Here is an 18,618-nt window from a genome sequence, read left to right as displayed (position 1 = left end):
CAGTGAAGGCTCGGTTAAGCTCACTGACTCTACTCATGCCGGGGAGTTCTGGGTTTCTATCGTGGAAAAAAGCAAAGCAGTTGGTTGCCAATAATGCATTTTAACTTACATAAGCCGTTTCTTAAAACATGTGTCTAAAAAGCTGGGGTTCTGTGTTCATATAAAATGCATAAAGCCTTCAAGATGTGGTAACAGCTAGATTCCTGAAATATACAACATAAGAGCCGGTTAAAATCAATATAATCGAATAAAAAAAAGCCAAAACCTATAGTGTTGTTTTGAGAACAAAAACATGAGTGTTCTCTATTTTCAAGTATGAATCCATACCATAATCAGAACCTACAAAAATAATAAGTGATCTTCAACTCCCTAACATTGACAACACTGCTTGATTATAATTATCATTCAATGAGACTCATAATGCCCTACTCAAGCAATGCGATCGTGGCACAGGCAGATGTAAGAAAATTAAATGCATAATACAATATCCAATTTATGTACGTAAATGAACGAGGTGAATTTCCTGCATAAAAAAAATAACATCACAAAAGGGCTAAAACCGGGAGTCTGATATCTTTGGTGTGACCATCTGCTCAGCCAGTTTAAAGCCACATTGGCCCTCGCCTTGGCCAGCTCCTGTTACATCCTTGGACATGCTACAATGCACTTGCACGAGCCCACAGCAGCTTTGGATCACTACCCTAACGAAAGGGCCTGGGAGCACACTGGAGGTCACTTATCCTGGGGCCAGATTCACGCGAGACATGGCCAACCTTTGCGAGTCCAATACAATAGCAAGACATCCAACTCAAGCCACCAGAGACTTGTCACACTTTAGAAATGCCACAACCAGGAGACAATCCCAGTGAATTTCAAACACCCAGCCCTATCTCCAGCTAAAGTTTTACTTCTGCTGACATACATGATCCTTGGAGAACACACAAACAAATCTCCCATGTCCCAAGGAGTATTTGCCGACTGGCAAATGACGTCTTGTAGACTTAGGGTGATAGAGTGAATGGCAGACTCTAAAATCCTGAACATTATTGTTTTTGTTTTGCTATTGTTGCGCGAGTGACTGCACGCACTGCTAGTTGGTAGACAAGACAGATCGATAGCCAGACTCACCGAGCACCAGCTGGCTGAACAGAGAAGTAATTCAATTTCCAGACGCGTGTGTGTGTATCACTCCAACACGATGTAAGTGGATCAAAGTAAAGTACCCATGAGGATGTCATCCACACGGTGTGTGGAGAAAGGGCACAGAGCCAGAGCGATGAAAGCCTGCACAAGACACGAACTATTTCTGATACTGATATTGTGTTGTTGTGGTGGCTGTGTGTGAATGGTCAGGCATTACGCAACTCTGTTCTTACACTTCCATGCACATGTTTAGCGATGATGGAAAAAGCAATGGAGGTGCCGTTTCCTTTTGCGATGGTCGTGCGTTCATTGATTGATTTAAAAAAATGGGGGCTTAACACTTTCTGACACAAACGCACGAAGTGTTAAGATATTCAAGCACCAAAGAGACACTAATTACGAGGCATCAAGTCCGCATTAACCACACATACTTGTGGTGAAAAAATGCTAACAATTATGCTTTCATATAATATACGCACTGTCCTCGAAACAAATTGGTCGACACCAGGCTTTGTCTCACCAGTGCCAGACCGAAGGCCGCCAAAAGGCAAACAGTACAAGGACAATGAAAACACCAAGGCATTACTAGCTCTGGGTTAAGCATTAACAAACCTCTTAACGCCTGCAGGTATGCCAGAAAGGGGCAAAGGCACTTTTTATCATTTCATATCCTGATACTGCCAAAAAGGGTCCCATAGAGATAGCCCTGCATCAGATTTGTCTTTCAAGTAAGCCCACTTCTTTGCTCATGAAACAGACTGAACAAAATCCATACCTCAGCATTATCGATGTATCGAGATCCATAACACAATTGGACAGGCGTCAGTGCCAAATGTTGAATTCTGCTTTGATGCTTTGATGTCACCCGCCAGTCACTTGCCCATCGGCATTCAGCACCTCCATATCGCTCGCCTAACGCTACCACCGTGAACGTCACTCGTTTAATTCCTCTTCCTCCTGTGAGTCTGCCAGACTGCCCATCTCGCCTCATCCACACTGTCACCCCCCCCCCCCCACACCGCAGGTCACAGCGCTTCTCTTTCTGCGTCTTCCCTCGCAGCTGTTCGATGTGAAAATTCCCTCCCGTCCCGTCTCTCTTCCTGAGCTCCCGTAACCTTGCCCAATTCGAGAGACGTGCTGGCCGTTCATCCGATGCATGTTTGTGGGTGCTGTTGGTTGCTGGCCACTTGACGTTTTTGGACTGTTAAAGACAAAAGGGGTCTCAGTGCCTCTCCTATTTCTTGAGTGAAATAAAAAAAACGCAGAGAGCTTTCCCATCTCAACCGGTCCCAATGCTCGTCTCGTGTTGTTTGAGAAATCCATCACCTCTTGTAGGCAAGATCTTCATGATGCATGTTTGATTGATACTTGAATGAATATACACATATAAACAAACACCTTATCTTGCTGCTTCATGTAAAATATTCTGAACATAAGTGACGCACAGATTGAGAGCTCAAGCTCTATATAGAGGTTGGGCCTTATTGTCAGATTGACCGATGCCAACCAATGCATCAGTATGGTGAATCAAGCAGTTATCCTCATAGTCTCACTAGCGATATGCTGTTTGCTCTATTCTGCGTGAACACAGTGTATACACATGGGTCTTTCACAATGAAATAAGTGATAACTCAGCAATACGATATTTTGAAAGTTAAATGGCCACATCTGGTAAACAGCTAATTTGCGTATCACCAAAGCAAAGTGTGATAATAAACGGATAATGTTGCCATTGCGATGGATGTGTGGGTGTGTTGGATTGCGTGCATGTGTGCCTGTGTTTATGTCTGCATATGCAGTTCAACCTGCTCGTAGCCAATTCATGGTATTCATACACGGCCTTGGCCTCTTCAACTCTTACTTGGCTGGCTATGGCAGCCAGACCCGTGCAGCTTGGGCACCTGCCTAATGATCTGATTAACGTATTTAAGTAAATAAACGGTGACTAAATGTCTACAAACCTGGATTAAGGAACATACATTTGGCACAAGAACGCACTTGTGTAAAGTATAGTCGGCCTTGATACAACAATATAATTCTCCTAAAATTTTACGGCCTTGAATTTAGCGGCTCGATTCGGCTCCATTGTTGAAAAATTATTCAATACAAAGTCAGGCATATAGATACAGAATTGTGCAGAGTGCAGAAATGAGCTGCCTTATGCAGATTGAAGCTGGAACAAAAAATATGCTAGACGTCTTTAAGAAGGATGTGTGTGGAACTACACGAGGAAGGATGTTTAATTCATCACGGCAAACTGCTGGCTGATCTTTGCAAACCTCCGAAAAGCCCCTTCACGGTTTTGAAACAAAACGCCGGGAGGGGCAACACATATTACGTATGTCATCATATTGGATGTAAATAATTCAAATACATTTTATATATGGTTATAGGAGTGGATCGAAAGTAAAAAAAAGGATAGCTGGGAGATATTGATCTGTGTGTGTGTGGCCATGTGTCACCAGAGCATGTGACAAAGCAGACTTAAACAACAACAAAATGACGAAGCTTATTTCGAATGCGTGAGATGCCAAATACACTTTTCTGCATAAAAAAAAACGAATTGAGCCCAGCAGGGAACACAGTTTTTAAAGAATACGTTCGCACTTAACTTCTGCACAGAAAGTGACAACGTTGACAACGTTGACGACATAGTTTGCAAAAATTGGTTATCAAGTGCCATTGTCATATTTTAATATTTTGTAGTAATTTCTCCAATTTAACTTAAATTGTGCTTTCGGCAGTTGCATACGCATTAAAGACTTGCTCGTAAGAAAAGACACCACAGAACTACTTCTGAGACCTCTTAAGGTGACCTATTTTATCCGCCCACTACAGGAACACTGCCCCACATATTCTGTCACGTACATACATTATTTGTGTGGCAGTTCCACCGATAAGTGTTAATTGTCTGAGTTAGCATTTTGCCAATGAAGTACAAAACTTATACAACAAAAATGCTACCTGCAGCGATTGGTGGAGCAGGCTGAACCAATCAACTCACTCGACTCGAGAACCTGGTTTGTCGGTGGCTACTCTAATTGCACCCCAAGATGTCATTTTTTGGACGACTGTGCTACCCAGCCACCCCTACTTGGGTCATAGTTTACATGGCCGTTCCTTCAAAACATTAAGCTACTAGTGCAAGCAATGTGGGAAGAAAAACTGCCAATCGCACATCTGTCTACACGGCCACAGCCGTGCACACAGGACATGCGACCGTCACCATGGATCGATTTACGACGCAGAAACTGGATTTACGGCGCATCTTCCGACACGACTCTGAACGCATTTGAACAGAGTCGGTCCGGTTTCCGACGTTACTCGGCTTGGATCATTTGTTATTCTCAGCTGGGTTTTTTTGCAGATTCTTACCGATTGAACCCTGTTAAATATGGCTTACAAAATTAAATAAAATACATCGGCAAGTGATGTTTCTACTGTTTTTTACTATGGGAAAATAGGGGTCTGCTTTATGACGATGCGATTTACGACTGGGTTTCATACCCGTCAACCCCATACGGTTTACCCGTATTCTTGTACGGGGAAATTGCGTTTTCAGATCCATACGGCGTACAGCCGTTACAATACGGGCGACATTTTTTTTTGGTTTATTTGTTTGTGTTTCTCCCTTGTGATGGGACTTTGTAGGATGAACGTTGAGATTTATAAGGGCACTGGGTAACCAATACAGTCTGAATTGGTCTGTAATACGGTAGGGGCACCGATGAGGGATTGACAGATATGGGGTTTCCACAAAATATTCGTGTTATAAAAGCAGGGACTGCTTGTATTTAGATCTGAACCGACTGGGAGACAGCAGACATCCACTGGTTCATCAGTGGAATTGAAACCATTATTTTCACCCTTACTACATCATTATAGTTTTCGTCATTAAACTGAATATTGGGGCAATGTACCAACCAACTTTGTGGACACATATTGCTCATATTTGTTTATTCTAACTTTTTAAGACCTAAAGGCTTCGGAGATAAACCATGAAAAGGAAACGAAAACAAAAAGTATGCACTCATCGCACACATTTTAAATGCCTGAGAACTGCATTTCTACCATCACTATTGCCATTTGCCGTTGAGGCAGTCTTTGCTTTATGGGCTTGCCACATGCTGGGACGTACAGTCTCATCCAGCTTGCTCCATATTCAGGCAATGCATCTCTGCAATAAAATGTCAACCTGCTCCTTGTTCTTCAGCACCCGGGGAGTCTTGTACTGGTTAGGACTGGCTCCAGATTTCTCGAGGGCATATTTCTTGAGATCCTGGAATGCCCCTTGGTGGATCAGGTTTACCCGGGCTGGCCCGATGCTGCCTTTGTTGCGGAATGACTTGTACACCGCCGACTCTTCCTGCAGAAACTGATCGAGCTGGGGACACATGCACAAACAATAGTGAATTCGTATCGTTGGTTGAGAAGCAGTCGTATAGTTTGCTGTATGTTATAGGAAAAGGTAAAGGCTCAGCCATGCAATTCCTTGCTCATACCACGGCTGGCGAAAGGTCCTCTATCAGACGACGCTCTAGAAAGCTCCTTCTCGTGGACATGTTTGACCCACTCTCTCACGCTGGCCAGACATCTATGAAGAAGTGACAGTGCCCACACTGTAGCTCACCACGCTGCTGCTGCTGATTCACTGACTGTGGTGTACCCATTTTTACTGCTGGGTGCAGAGAGGCAGGGAGATTTAAGAAAAAATTTGATTGTTTCAACTGCCAAGCCAGGAGATCGAACCGGCGACCCCTGGATTACAAGTCCAGTACGTGTGTTAACCATTACACCACAGCAGCGCCTCTGTACGTTATGGCACTAGTTCTGGCCATATTATTGTGGCCGACATAATCATACACTCGCAAATCACATCCCATCCATAGTTGACCAAGATAAAGATAAAAAAAAAACATATTTGCAATCTTACATAACTTGGTGCTGTCTTGTACGCAATACTTTGTGTATGTGATGTGTTCTGCCAGCCTTGTTGTATTATTTCTGCTGGTTTGTTTCATGTTGACGCACGACCTTGTCATTCAGACCCTGACCACGTACAGTTGTTTTTGGATTATTTTTTTATTTTTTTATTTTTCTGTAACCAAGTTTCTATTCTGTAACCAGGTCCCCATGTAAAATGAGCAGTTCATTCCCAATGGGTTTTATCTTTGGCAAAATAAACCAAACCAAAGATCCCTCCAGAGTTGGTAAAATTAATACTACCCAGTGAGGCCGCACAATTTGGTCAGAAGTTAACAGTAGTTTTCCTTCGCTGAGGATAGACTGGTCCCTGCCACAGTAACACGGAATCATCACCACCCCCTTAGAACTTTCAAGATATATTAAAAATCAAGATCAAGACAGCATCATGGCCAAAGCCGTTGATGTCACCATCCCTTGTTAACGTTTAACACAACCAAATGCACATTTCAAAGTGGGGACAGCACTTGGATTTTAATCAATGGGCTCCTATACCAGTGCACTCTGTTCAATTCCTGAATAATGCAGTTAATACTTAAGCAAGTTATGTATCCCCTCAGCAATATATAACATTAAAATAAATTTCTTCAGGTAGCAAAAAATTACAGGTGACACGTTCATCAAGTTTCCGTTGATAGGAGGCGGCTGTATGAGCAATGTGTGAAGCGGTTGTACCTTAACCATTTAATCAAGTTAAATCAGCATTTGTAATGTATACATAAATCTCACCTTGATGGTGGAAAAGGTTACAACTGAAACAAACCACAGTGTTTTAAACATACACCAAGCTCTCGTAAGTGCACATCTTAAAAACAAATAAACAGGGAAAACCTTGTTTCTCTTTTCATCAGATAAATATTGGGTTCCTTTGACTTCCACGAACACCTCATAGTGTGGGTCAGAAGTTCCTGCTGAGTTTCCTAAAATAAGAAAACAAACATTGAATACAAATGCTTTTAGGCTCAGAGAAAGGAATACACATCGTCGTCATCATCAGCAGCAGCAACAATTGCAAATGTATAATCATCATCATCATCATCATATCAATGCAAATATATATATTTAACAGTGCAAGAAACAATTACCTAAATAACCACTGAGCAATGTTGTATTGTACAAAATAATCACTCTTCAATACATGTCTATTAAGTGAATGTGAAAGCTCAAAAGTGTTGTTATGCTTGCCAGCATAGTACAAGTGCAGAATGCATGACATTCATTTCCTTAAAATTATGTGCGCTTTTTTTTTCCCAATTGCATCCCAATTGTGCTATCGGCATTATGTCATGAGACGCAACATGAATTTGCATCTCTTTCACCACAGTGCAACCCTTGTTTCTTAGCGAATGACCCGCCGAAGCTGATATCACATGACACTTCTAAGACTCATCAAAGTGACGTCTGTTCAACACGACAGGGGGCAACACTTCCTCACCCGCTCTACATCAGCGTGGTGTTTGTCGAGTGGCATTAGAATTTAGCCAAAGCAAGCTGTGAGCAGCGGCTCTCAATGTAGGAAAACTCAGTTTAATCACTGCATGGAATCGCAGCCAGGATTTCTGCTGTTCTAAATTAGTACTTGGAACTCTGTACCACATACCTCAAGGGTGAGATACAAGTCTGGAAGGCTGATAGCTTAAAAGATGCTGTATATTATGCTTGCATTGTGGTCTAGAATAGGTGACTTATTTAAATGAATACAGAGTTAAGGTTGCGTACTGTGATTGTCCATCTCAGTTACGATGTAAACTTTGAAATTGTTAATACAGAAAAGTGGCAAAATTCCCCCAAAATTGTTTATTTAATTGTCGAATGATAACATGGCCTTATTTCAATCGAGGTTCCTACTAGGTGTCTGGCCAATTCCTGTTTCAGAATTATAATTTTTTTGGAGAAAACCAGAGCATTGAAAAGAAAGAAAAAAGAAACAAGACCTATAGGGAAACAAGTCAAAAGCAATTGAGGCTGACTTGTAAAAGACGCGATAATGATGGACATCATCCATACGTACAGTCAATTATTGCCTTGCGGTGACATGGCTAATGGTGGATCCGGGAGAGCTCGGGGCTCCTTGCGGCGGCAAACGTCCGAGGCAGGCGCCGCTAATGCGAGGTGGGCAGCTTGCTCAGTGGTGAGAGCGTGGAATCGGCACTGCTGAGATCTTGGCTCGAGTTTGAGCAGCCACCCGAAATTACAACCGGGTTTTCACAATTAGTTGACTGCACAAACAACCAATCGCATTAAATTTGATTTTCAATAAATTTGGCAAAGCTGTAGTTCTGCATATATAGGTATGAAAAAAAAACACTCTATGGCTGCTATGTGACGAACATTTCATCCTCCAGCAGAGTACGTGAAAGAGTAGGCCTCCTTGTCAAAAGTAGTTCCTTGATGATAATTGTTTTTTTACCCTTTTATCTGGCAACAAAACTGACACCTTATTTACAAGGAGTCATGTTTGCATTGACCACAATACCTGCAGGCCTCATCTGGTCCAACCCATGTGAGACTTGGCTCTAAAGAAAGCTGTCTCGGGTGTGGACCAATCAATTTCAAGGACAGTGCATACATTATCAGAGTTATGTTTTTTGTATGCATTACGACTGCAGGTATTGTGGTCAATGCAAACATGACTCCTTGTAAAAAAGGTGTCAGTTTTGTTGCCAGATAAAAGGGTACAAAACCAATGATCATATTTTGTTACTGGCAAATGAGGTTCCAATAGTAGTTCCTTGATATCACCTTCCACAGGCCATTCTCGAACACAGGTTGATGCACTGCCCCATAGAGTTACGAATGGACGATCAGTCTCCTGATGTGGAAGCGAAAGCACGGCTTGGAGGACAAGTGCGGTTGAAAAGACAAAAGGAGATGGCAAAGAAAGATAACAAAACTAACAAGCAGCAAGGAGACTGGGTCTGTATTTCCTCCACGTACCAAGAAGGACACTCTCCGCACAGCAGTAGTCGAGCAGCTCGGAGCCACCCCAGATGCGAGCGGTGCGCTTCATGACCCTGTCGAACAAACCTTCGGACGTCTTCTCTCCTCGCACGTTCAGCATCATGCCCTGCCTGTCAAGCGACATGGCGGGGGGCTGCTCATGAACTATGTAATCCGGCAACGGAACAACGTGGAAATGTGAATGGATTATTTTGGGCGCCCGAAAAAAAATTACAGCCCGGAGGTTGATTGGTTTCACTCATAGGGCAGGGTGAACTTTCAAGTTTTAAATTGCTTTAACATCTCTTGCTGACAAATACAAACCCGCACGGCCCCCATCATTAATGAACCAAGTAATTGGCCTTCCGTGGAGTTTGATGCTCAAGCAGGTAGAATAAATCTGGCAAAGCTCACGACCATGTTCTCATACTTTTTATACACAAAAGGCTCACTAAATTTCAATAGAGCTTTATTGATTTTAATGCTAAACCATACAGGCTTCATTGCTGGAGAGAATGTTTACGTGTCCAATGACGCTGGAATAAAGCATACCAATACATGCAATCAATATCCATACCAAAAAGTGAGTTAAAAACTTGACATTCCTGGCAATAACTTGATATTTACCTTTACTGTATTGTTTTGCACTCGATTGAGTCTCATGGTCTATTGGGTTTTCGAAATACGTACGGAAAATTGGATGAATTTGCCCAATAACTTCCAATGTGCCTTGGTAACGCAGCATATGCGCATTACATATGTAGTAACGCTTATGACTCGTTCACACCGGAGTTGGAGGCACACTTGTTTATTTAACACCACACGTTGTGACATACACACTGAGGGGGTATCGGCCCCCTCACCCGTCTATCTGAGGACACACCTCTAGGCTAACCCTAGCCTGCCTCTGAGTCCTCCTCTAATGGGCTAGGGGAGGCTATCTTGGCCCGACACTGGTCAGTCGGGCCCGGTACCCAGAGTCCAGACCAGCACTGGCTCTGGCTCTGGTACCACGCCACTGGCTCGAGCCTGCGCGGTCCTGATAAGGACGGCGTGCCAGGGGGAGACCAGGGCTCTATCTAGGACGTCTTCCGTCTCCTCTTCTTAGCTAACACAACACTCCCGAGCCCCTCGATACATTCCCCTTTTATACCCAACCCCTCCCTGAGGGGTGGGGCCCCGGGGGATCATAATGACCGAATCGACCCCCCAGGGTGTCTGGCGCGGACGTCGCAGAGGGCACCTGCTCGTGCACACATGTAGCCCCGCCTACTGTGTTTGTTTACCATAGGCTGCCATGCATAACGGGCTCTCTCTCTAACACCCCTACATCACTCCCCCCCGCATAGCATGCAGCCGTCCCGGCTGCCAACATACAAAAATTTGACAATAAAGGTGCCTTCACCCCCTGACCGCGCGTGTGCCTCACTATTTTTGAACAATAACAGGAACCAGAACAAGAACGCAACAGCAAGATGAGAAAACAACCCGTCGCACCCCCCCCGAATAAATACGAATTCCGTAAAAAAAACAGCCTATATACAATCAGCAGGGAACCCACCACGCACACACAACACACGGTGAAGCCAACATATGTACATCCGAGGAGTGGGGAACACACCACCCACACAACATCCAATGAACACAACAGCTATGTACACATTTTCCGGCCTCACAACAGTTTGCGCATTTTAGCGCGCGTCCTTGCAGCGGGCCCCTCACATGGGGTAACCGCGTGTGGCGGACCATCAGGTGGCAATTGTCCGTTTTGGGGTGAGCATTCATCCGACTCCGCGTGACCCTCGGTATCCGCAGGAGGGGTGATTGGGCGTGAGCCCGTCACTCCTGATGCACCTGAAGGTGGCACAGCCGGCAAGGCATTAGGTGAGAGCGACGGAGACGGACCCAGCGAGTCGGCCGACCCCCCACATGCTTGGCCACGCGCGTGTGAAGTGTGATTGTGTACCGCAGAGAAGGGTTTTAACCTAGAGGGGTGCACGAACCATCGCCGCTTCCCCCACTTGATGCGCACGCACTGCGGTCGTAACACCTCCACCACTTCCACAGGGCCCCGCCACGGCCGCACCAGTTTAGAGGAGGTTGCCAGTGGCACCTGGGGGCAGTGCAGCCATGCCTTGTCCCCCGGCTTCCACTGCAGCATGTGCGCTCGACTCAATCTGAGGCGCTCATTCGCCTTCTGACGGAGGTCAGAGTTTTGCATTGCAGCATCCCGTGCCTCGGTCAATTTGTCCAGATTAAATTTAACGTGGTCAGCCAGATTAGTTTTTCCCTGCGGCACGGGGATCTGCAACTGGGCACGAACAGGCGGGTCTGGTTCTCGGCCGTACATGAGGTAAAAGGGAGAAAACCCCGTAGCTGCATGGGGTGCCATCCGGTACGCCGCCAAGACCCCCTGAATTTGTAGGTCCCAATCCGTTTGCGAGTCCGAAACTTGTTGTGATAACATGGACGTGATGGTGCGATGCAACCGTTCGACCATCCCGTCAGTTTGTGGGTGATATGGGGAGGTCCGAATTTTCTTTGTGCCCAGGAGATCACAGACTTGTCTGAGTAGTTTACCGGAAAAATTTCTGCCCTGGTCGGTCAGCAGCCTCTCCGGAGCACCTTTGTCCAGGACATAACCCTGAACAAAGGCCTCCACGATGGCTGCTGCCGACTGGTTGGCCAGAGGCCAGGCCATAGGCCAGCGTGTAAAATACTCGACACCAGTCAACAAATATCTATTCCCCCTGGGGGTGGCGGGGAATGGTCCCAAAATGTCCAGAGCGACCAGCTCGTTTATCCTGGACACTTTGATCGATTGCAAGGGCGGGTTAGACTCCCGTGCCGGCGGTTTGCGTTGTGCACATCGAGGGCATGATCCCAACAAATCCCCAACATCCCTCGTCATGCCAGGCCAATAAAAATCAAGTTGCAGCAAGGCGAGAGTCTTTTGGGTCCCCAGGTGTAGGAGGCGCTCATGAGCGGCCCATACCACCCTGCCCCGCAACCCAGTAGGGACCACCAGCCGATGTCGACGCGACTTCCCGTCCCAATGCATCAGCAGGCCTTGGCACATTTCCCATGCGTCGGAACCACCTCTTTTTCCCCCCGCCGCACCGCCAACGCGACGTCGCCACCCGAGGAGGGACACATCCTCCATCTGGAGGCGCCCCCAGTCAATGACGGGCAACCCCAACAGGGAATCTTTGCCCTGTTGTTCGATCGAATTAGTAACTACTGTATCGTCGTCGTTGGCGGCCGCCAAGACAGGAACCGATGTGTCCCCTGGAGGTCTGCAACGTCCAGACCCCAGGAGGCATGCACACTCGGAGGTGGTTGGCAAGCGCGACAGAGCGTCCGCGTTGGTGTGGCGAACGCCCTTACGGTATGTGGTTTGGAAATCGTAATCCTGGAGGACCTCCAACCATCGGGACAATTGTCCCGATGGCTGTTGAACCCTCAGGGCGTACTGCAGTGCCGCATGATCTGTGCGGACGGTGAAATGCCGACCGTACAGATATGGGCGATACTGTTGGATGAAATGGACAATTGCCAACAGTTCCCTACGGGTGACACAATATCGTTGCTCCGCTGGAGACAACACCCGACTGCCGTACGCAACCACACGTTCCACGCCGTCAACCACCTGGGAGAGCACGCCCCCAATACCCGTGTTGCTCGCATCGGTGTCGAGCAAGAATGGTTTTGAAAAATCAGGGTAAATCAGGGGAGGAGCGTTTACCAAAGCGTCCCGAAGGGAGCAAAAAGCAGCTTCCTCCTCCTGACCCCAGCAGAACCGAACCCCTTTTGATGTTAAAGCGTGTAGGGGTTTTGCTATAGTCGCAAAATTAGCGACGAAGCGTCTATAATACGACGCAAACCCAATAAAACTCCTAACCTCTCCCACTGAGGTGGGAGTCGGCCAGGAGCTTACACACTGCGTTTTGGCGGGATCGGTAGAAATACCTGAGCGTCCCACGATGTGCCCCAAATAACGCACCGACTCGCGTAACAAATGGCATTTTTGGGGCTTAAATTTCAAATTAGCAGCCCGCATCTTTAGGAAAACCGCCCGCAACCTCTGGAGATGTTCATCAAAAGTTTTGCCAAAGACAATAACGTCATCCAAATAAATCAGGCACGACTCCCATTGCAATCCAGCCAAAACCAATTCCATCAACCGCTGGAAAGTTGCCGGCGCTGAGTGTAAGCCCATCGGCAACCGGTTGAATTGAAACAGGCCGTGCGGAGTACGGAAAGCAGTTTTAGGCTTTGAATCATCGTCCAGAGGAAGCTGCCAGAATCCCGAAAGTAAGTCCAATGTGGAGAAGAATCGCGCTCCCGCCAAGGCGTCAAGCGATTCGTCCATCCGTGGGAGCGGGTATGCGTCGGCAACCGTAATTTTGTTAAGGCGCCGAAAGTCAACGCAAAACCGCAACGAACCGTCCTGCTTCTTAACCAGGACGATCGGCGCTCCCCAAGGGCTGTTGGAGGGAGAAATGATGTCGGCGGCTAGCATGTCATCAACAGCCGATTTGACATGGTCCTTTTCGGCGGGACTCAACCGAAAAGGATTCTGGCGTATTGGCGCGCTGTCACCCGTATCAATATGGTGACGCAGCAGATTAGTGCAGCCCAAATCGTATTTATCCCGACTGAAAACGTCGGAAAATTCCCTTAGTAGTGTCTTAAGACGTTGACGCTCTAAATTTGACAGGTCCGTCGATCCCGCACAAAGCGCCTCGAGCCACCCTTCATCGCTGTCCGAATGCGGTCGCGGTGCAGGGACAGCGCCGACATGACTCGCGACGGGTTCCTCACAGGGCACCGGCGTTGCGTGAGCAAGCACGGTCCCCTGTGGGACCACCACCGTCTGCGAGCCCACATTGAGGACCGCGATGAAGGGTTCTCCTTCCCCTCTCACTATGGTCTGGGCCGGGAGTAAATCAGGTCCACTGACCCCGGCCCTAGACGGTCCCAACAGAACCCCTTGAGCCCCAATGCCCTTAGCGAAGGGCCGCCGAAGTTTCAAGGGAATCAACATTTGCGCCCCCGGAGGAACGCGCACCGTTCTATCTACGAACGCCGGCACCGTCGCGAACGCCGTCCGGCTCGTAGCGGGGGATGGCAGAAATGCCATGCGTCGGCCCGATGGGAGCTCAATGCATCCCTGGTCGATTAATATCCTAATCGGCATTTTGGCCAGGAAGTCCGTCCCCAGCAGGCACGGAACCGCCAGCGAGGAGGAAACAAAAATCGGCCCAGACAATTTAATATCCCCGACACAAATTTGGGCACGAATTTGTCCGATGATGCCAAGTGAACCCCCGTTAGCAGCAAAGAATGGCACGTTAACAGGCATCAAAGGACGGCTTTGGGCAGGGAGAATGTTATAAATCAACTCCGAAATAATGGTCGCCGATGCTCCTGTATCGACCAGGATGCGCACCTCGACCCCATCGATGTGGCCCACAACGGCCGACGACCCTGACGACGCGGCTACAACCCGATGGGCCAACACGGACCACTGGCTGGGTTCAATCTGAGTACCCAGAGCGGTGCGTGTTGGTGCCATGGTACGCGATATTGGCCCCCCCTTCGCTGCGGTGTTTGAGTGTGTGACGGGCGTGTGCGTGGGCCAAGCATGAGGGGTGCCGCGACTCGCCGGATTATGATGGTGGAGCTTGTGACGAGGGCCAGCGTCCCGTTGAGGTGTCGTCCTGCGCTGCCCAGGAGAGCGGCACCCCGAGGCGACGTGGCCCCGGATGCCGCAGTTGTAACAGCGTGGAAGCGCTGGTGACGACGATGGATGTTGTAGACGGCTTGAACCGGCCCGGTCCTCCCGTACTCCCGCTCCATGCTGCCGTTGATGGTCGATGGCGCAAACCTCTTCCGCCGGGAGGGTGGCTGCAGCGACGGCACGCCCGCTCGCCGCCTTGCTGGCCTTCCGTCGTTGAGAGGACAGGTTTGCGTGGAGAAGACGGGCCGCTTGGAGGGAGCACATCTCTGCATCGTCCTGTGCGACAATGACGATGTCTAAGTCGTCCGCCAGCAAAAGTATCTTCTCTGTCACCATGGCGTCGACACCCTCGTCATCCATTCGTGGAAAGGCCTCCTTCGCCAGTGCCAGGAGGCTTGTGCGGTACGCCAGGGGCGACTCCTTCGTCCCTCGCTGGCGATCGTAAAAGAGTTGGCGACAGTCCGATGGTGGACCATATACCGCCGACAGCACCTGCATCGCCTTCCGCAGCGTGGAGCGCCTCTCCTTCGAAGCCGATGTTAGAGTGGCGAGGGCGTCGCTGTCGAGAAGTGCTGGCAGCGCGCGGAGAGCCTCGGCGTCTGTCCACTGTGCCATCTCCTGGTGAGCGAGGAAGCGCCGCTGGAAGCCGCCCCAGTCGCCATCCTCGCCCACAAATTCCTTGAGTGGAGGTAGCCGCTGATGTAAGGCAGCGGCTGCAGAGGAAAAACGCACTCCCTCGTCCGCCTCACTCAAGTCAGCATCGGCACGAACCAGCGATGGCATCGCCGGTCGCACCCGTGGTGACGTTCCGCCCGTTGGTGGTGACGCGGCAGGTACTGTACTCCCGCCGTTGGACGCGATGCTTAGAGCGGCCACGCCCTCAACAGCAGCTGCGGCGATGGCGGGAGTTTCAAAATGTTGCTCCGTGGAAATGGCGGGAAGGCGCTGTGATCGTCGGCTGCCGTTGCCCCGTGGCGGTCCCGCAGCCCCCAGCTGCGTGATGGTGTCGAGCATGGCGGCTGCGGCGTACAGCAGCTCGGTCAGCTTCGCGTGCGCCTCCCTCAGCCCCTCCATCGACGGCTCCCCTTCCTCCAGCTGCTGTGGCGTGGATGCGCCCAGCCCCGGCTGGTCGATGGCATCTTCAGCCGTCTCGGGCCCTCCGACTGCAGTGGTGTCTTCTGCCTCTGGTACCCCGACTCGAGTCGTCCGGCGTGTATCCATGTTCGTACTTTGTTTCACTTCTGACGCCAGATGTAGTAACGCTTATGACTCGTTCACACCGGAGTTGGAGGCACACTTGTTTATTTAACACCACACGTTGTGACATACACACTGAGGGGGTATCGGCCCCCTCACCCGTCTATCTGAGGACACACCTCTAGGCTAACCCTAGCCTGCCTCTGAGTCCTCCTCTAATGGGCTAGGGGAGGCTATCTTGGCCCGACACTGGTCAGTCGGGCCCGGTACCCAGAGTCCAGACCAGCACTGGCTCTGGCTCTGGTACCACGCCACTGGCTCGAGCCTGCGCGGTCCTGATAAGGACGGCGTGCCAGGGGGAGACCAGGGCTCTATCTAGGACGTCTTCCGTCTCCTCTTCTTAGCTAACACAACACTCCCGAGCCCCTCGATACATTCCCCTTTTATACCCAACCCCTCCCTGAGGGGTGGGGCCCCGGGGGATCATAATGACCGAATCGACCCCCCAGGGTGTCTGGCGCGGACGTCGCAGAGGGCACCTGCTCGTGCACACATGTAGCCCCGCCTACTGTGTTTGTTTACCATAGGCTGCCATGCATAACGGGCTCTCTCTCTAACACCCCTACACATAAATGGACTTAGGAACTGCAATAAGCTTCAACAGGGTGCATTATGTCTCGGGCCGTCTAAACAACTTACCGCACACACAAAACTCTCAGTCACCCACACTTTAATTAAATAGCAGAATGTGCAACTGTGCGTGCAACGGTTAACGTGATAAGAGCACACACAGGCAACTCACGATGGCAATTACAGCATCACTTCCTGCACAAGTAGAATTTTGTGGTCAGGAGCACAAAGCAAACACGCCAGTTAATGGGACAAGAGCAAACAAATTAAATATTTACGCCGTCCGTGTCAGCTGCAAGCTATTTTAAACCCCGGGAGTTTCATATAATAGAACGATTGCTTTCAGAAAAAAAGGGAGGCATTTGACCCAGATTCTGCACTGCACAGAATGTTTTCCCCATTTTTCACGTGCGTCTCCAACTTAACGCACGGACGCGTGACGCGTTTTGACACAACGCCTCGCCGCTATTTGTTGTTCGGGGATTTTCGAGTGAAAATTATGACGCCCACCTGTACATAAATTCCACGATGGGACACCGGTTGTGGAATCCAACCACTTGAATAACGTCACCAAAGCGATATCTGGGAAAGTAGAAAAGAGAAAATCGGTTTCAGGCATCCGCTGGGAGAGACAAACGACACGGATGAGTATTGCTTACTTTCCCTGAGGATAACAAATTATTATGATTGCCTGACAGACATGGACGGAGGAAGAGCAGCACAGACTTCATACGTGCGTTCGTGCGTGCGTGTGGTGCAGTGGTTAGCGCTAGCTGTGCTACGAACCCGGTGACCCGAGTTCGATTCCCACTCACAACCGATGACAGTCGCGAATATTTAAAGCAGATCAGGGCTTCCCCTAGATCGATTCAGCCTTAAATGAGTACCTGGTGTGTTGAGACAAAAGGGGCCAGGCATGTCCAATTTTGAAAATTTACTCACAAATTACTCAATCGGGATTACACGCAGCAGCAATCATCGAACCTGACTCGGAGACTAAAGCCGACTTCCAATTCACCTGGTGCCACACTGGGACAGCTGCCATCTGGGGGCCAGTCCCCCTAGGCTACAAACAAGAAATTGCGCTAAAAAGACATTTAGTTACATTATGGGCGCAATATAAAAGCGAGTGTTATTGTGATTTTATTCATCATTAACATATAACCGGAATGAAATGGTAGTGGCTTTGTTTGTTAATTAACATTTTTTCCATCAGATGGGCACGTGTCATAGGCTCATTCAGTGTCCCAGAAGGCATGGTCTGCTGGTGGACCATTACGTGTTGCCATGTCGTGTCAGTTACCAATAAATGCACGTGCATGCATCACCTGAGACTGCAACAACAGAGGCACCAGGGTTTGTAACACCTCGAGACTGGAACTACAAGCCACTACTATTATCGCAATGTATCTTTACAATGGGCTAATTTTTTACACACACAACGGAGATAGCACGCGCCACAGAAAATGTGACACACCTTAGCAGACCTCAATTCTGTTTCCCCCAATGCAAAAACGTTATTCCAGGCCAATTTTAACCGGCAGCCTTTGTCAGGCCGGTTAAACAAATGCTTCCGGGTAGCCAAATGTTACTGGCAAGGGTGCTCCATATATACGATGGGGCTTTGTTGAAAGTAAAAAAAGCAACATTGTACACACACTCATTATGCATTGTTGTGGAGCATTGTAGGAAAGAGCATTTTCAGACATGTCTCTACGCATAAATAATTGCCATTGATTAAACAAATGCTGCTGGGTGATATTGGTTTGGAAAGTCAATAGGCTGATGACTAAAACATATTTTACACGCATGTGTAGATGCTTATATACGTTATTACCCAGGAATCTTCTAGAAAGATCCATAATGAGCTTATACAGAAAGAGGCATTATACGACTGTCCTTTGTCATCAGGGCCAGACGATGCCTGATTTTTTATCTTCCACGAAGTTCATGATCCACCCTAAACCGCATCCGCACAAACC

General features: G+C 48.4%; 1 protein-coding gene across 3 annotated transcripts in view; it reads right to left on the bottom strand.

The window, feature by feature from the left end:
* Positions 1 to 475: 475 nt before the first annotated feature.
* The window catches only part of GHDC (GH3 domain containing), a 41,373-nt gene continuing 23,230 nt past the window's right edge, over positions 476 to 18,618 (bottom strand). For all 3 annotated transcript variants that reach the window (XM_078610486.1, XM_078610489.1, XM_078610488.1), the window contains exons 8-11: positions 17,147 to 17,218; positions 9,064 to 9,197; positions 6,958 to 7,046; positions 476 to 5,527 (exon numbers count right to left, since the gene is read on the bottom strand). In XM_078610486.1, coding sequence (XP_078466612.1) covers positions 5,306 to 5,527; positions 6,958 to 7,046; positions 9,064 to 9,197; positions 17,147 to 17,218 — 517 coding nt within the window. In that variant the 3' untranslated portion in view covers positions 476 to 5,305. The remainder of the gene's footprint in view (positions 5,528 to 6,957; positions 7,047 to 9,063; positions 9,198 to 17,146; positions 17,219 to 18,618) is intronic.

The sequence above is a fragment of the Lampetra planeri genome, chromosome 34 (assembly GCF_965212315.1).
Source record: "Lampetra planeri chromosome 34, kcLamPlan1.2.h2, whole genome shotgun sequence".
Classification (NCBI taxonomy): domain Eukaryota; kingdom Metazoa; phylum Chordata; class Hyperoartia; order Petromyzontiformes; family Petromyzontidae; genus Lampetra; species Lampetra planeri.
This window is presented reverse-complemented; position numbering and strand designations above follow the sequence as displayed.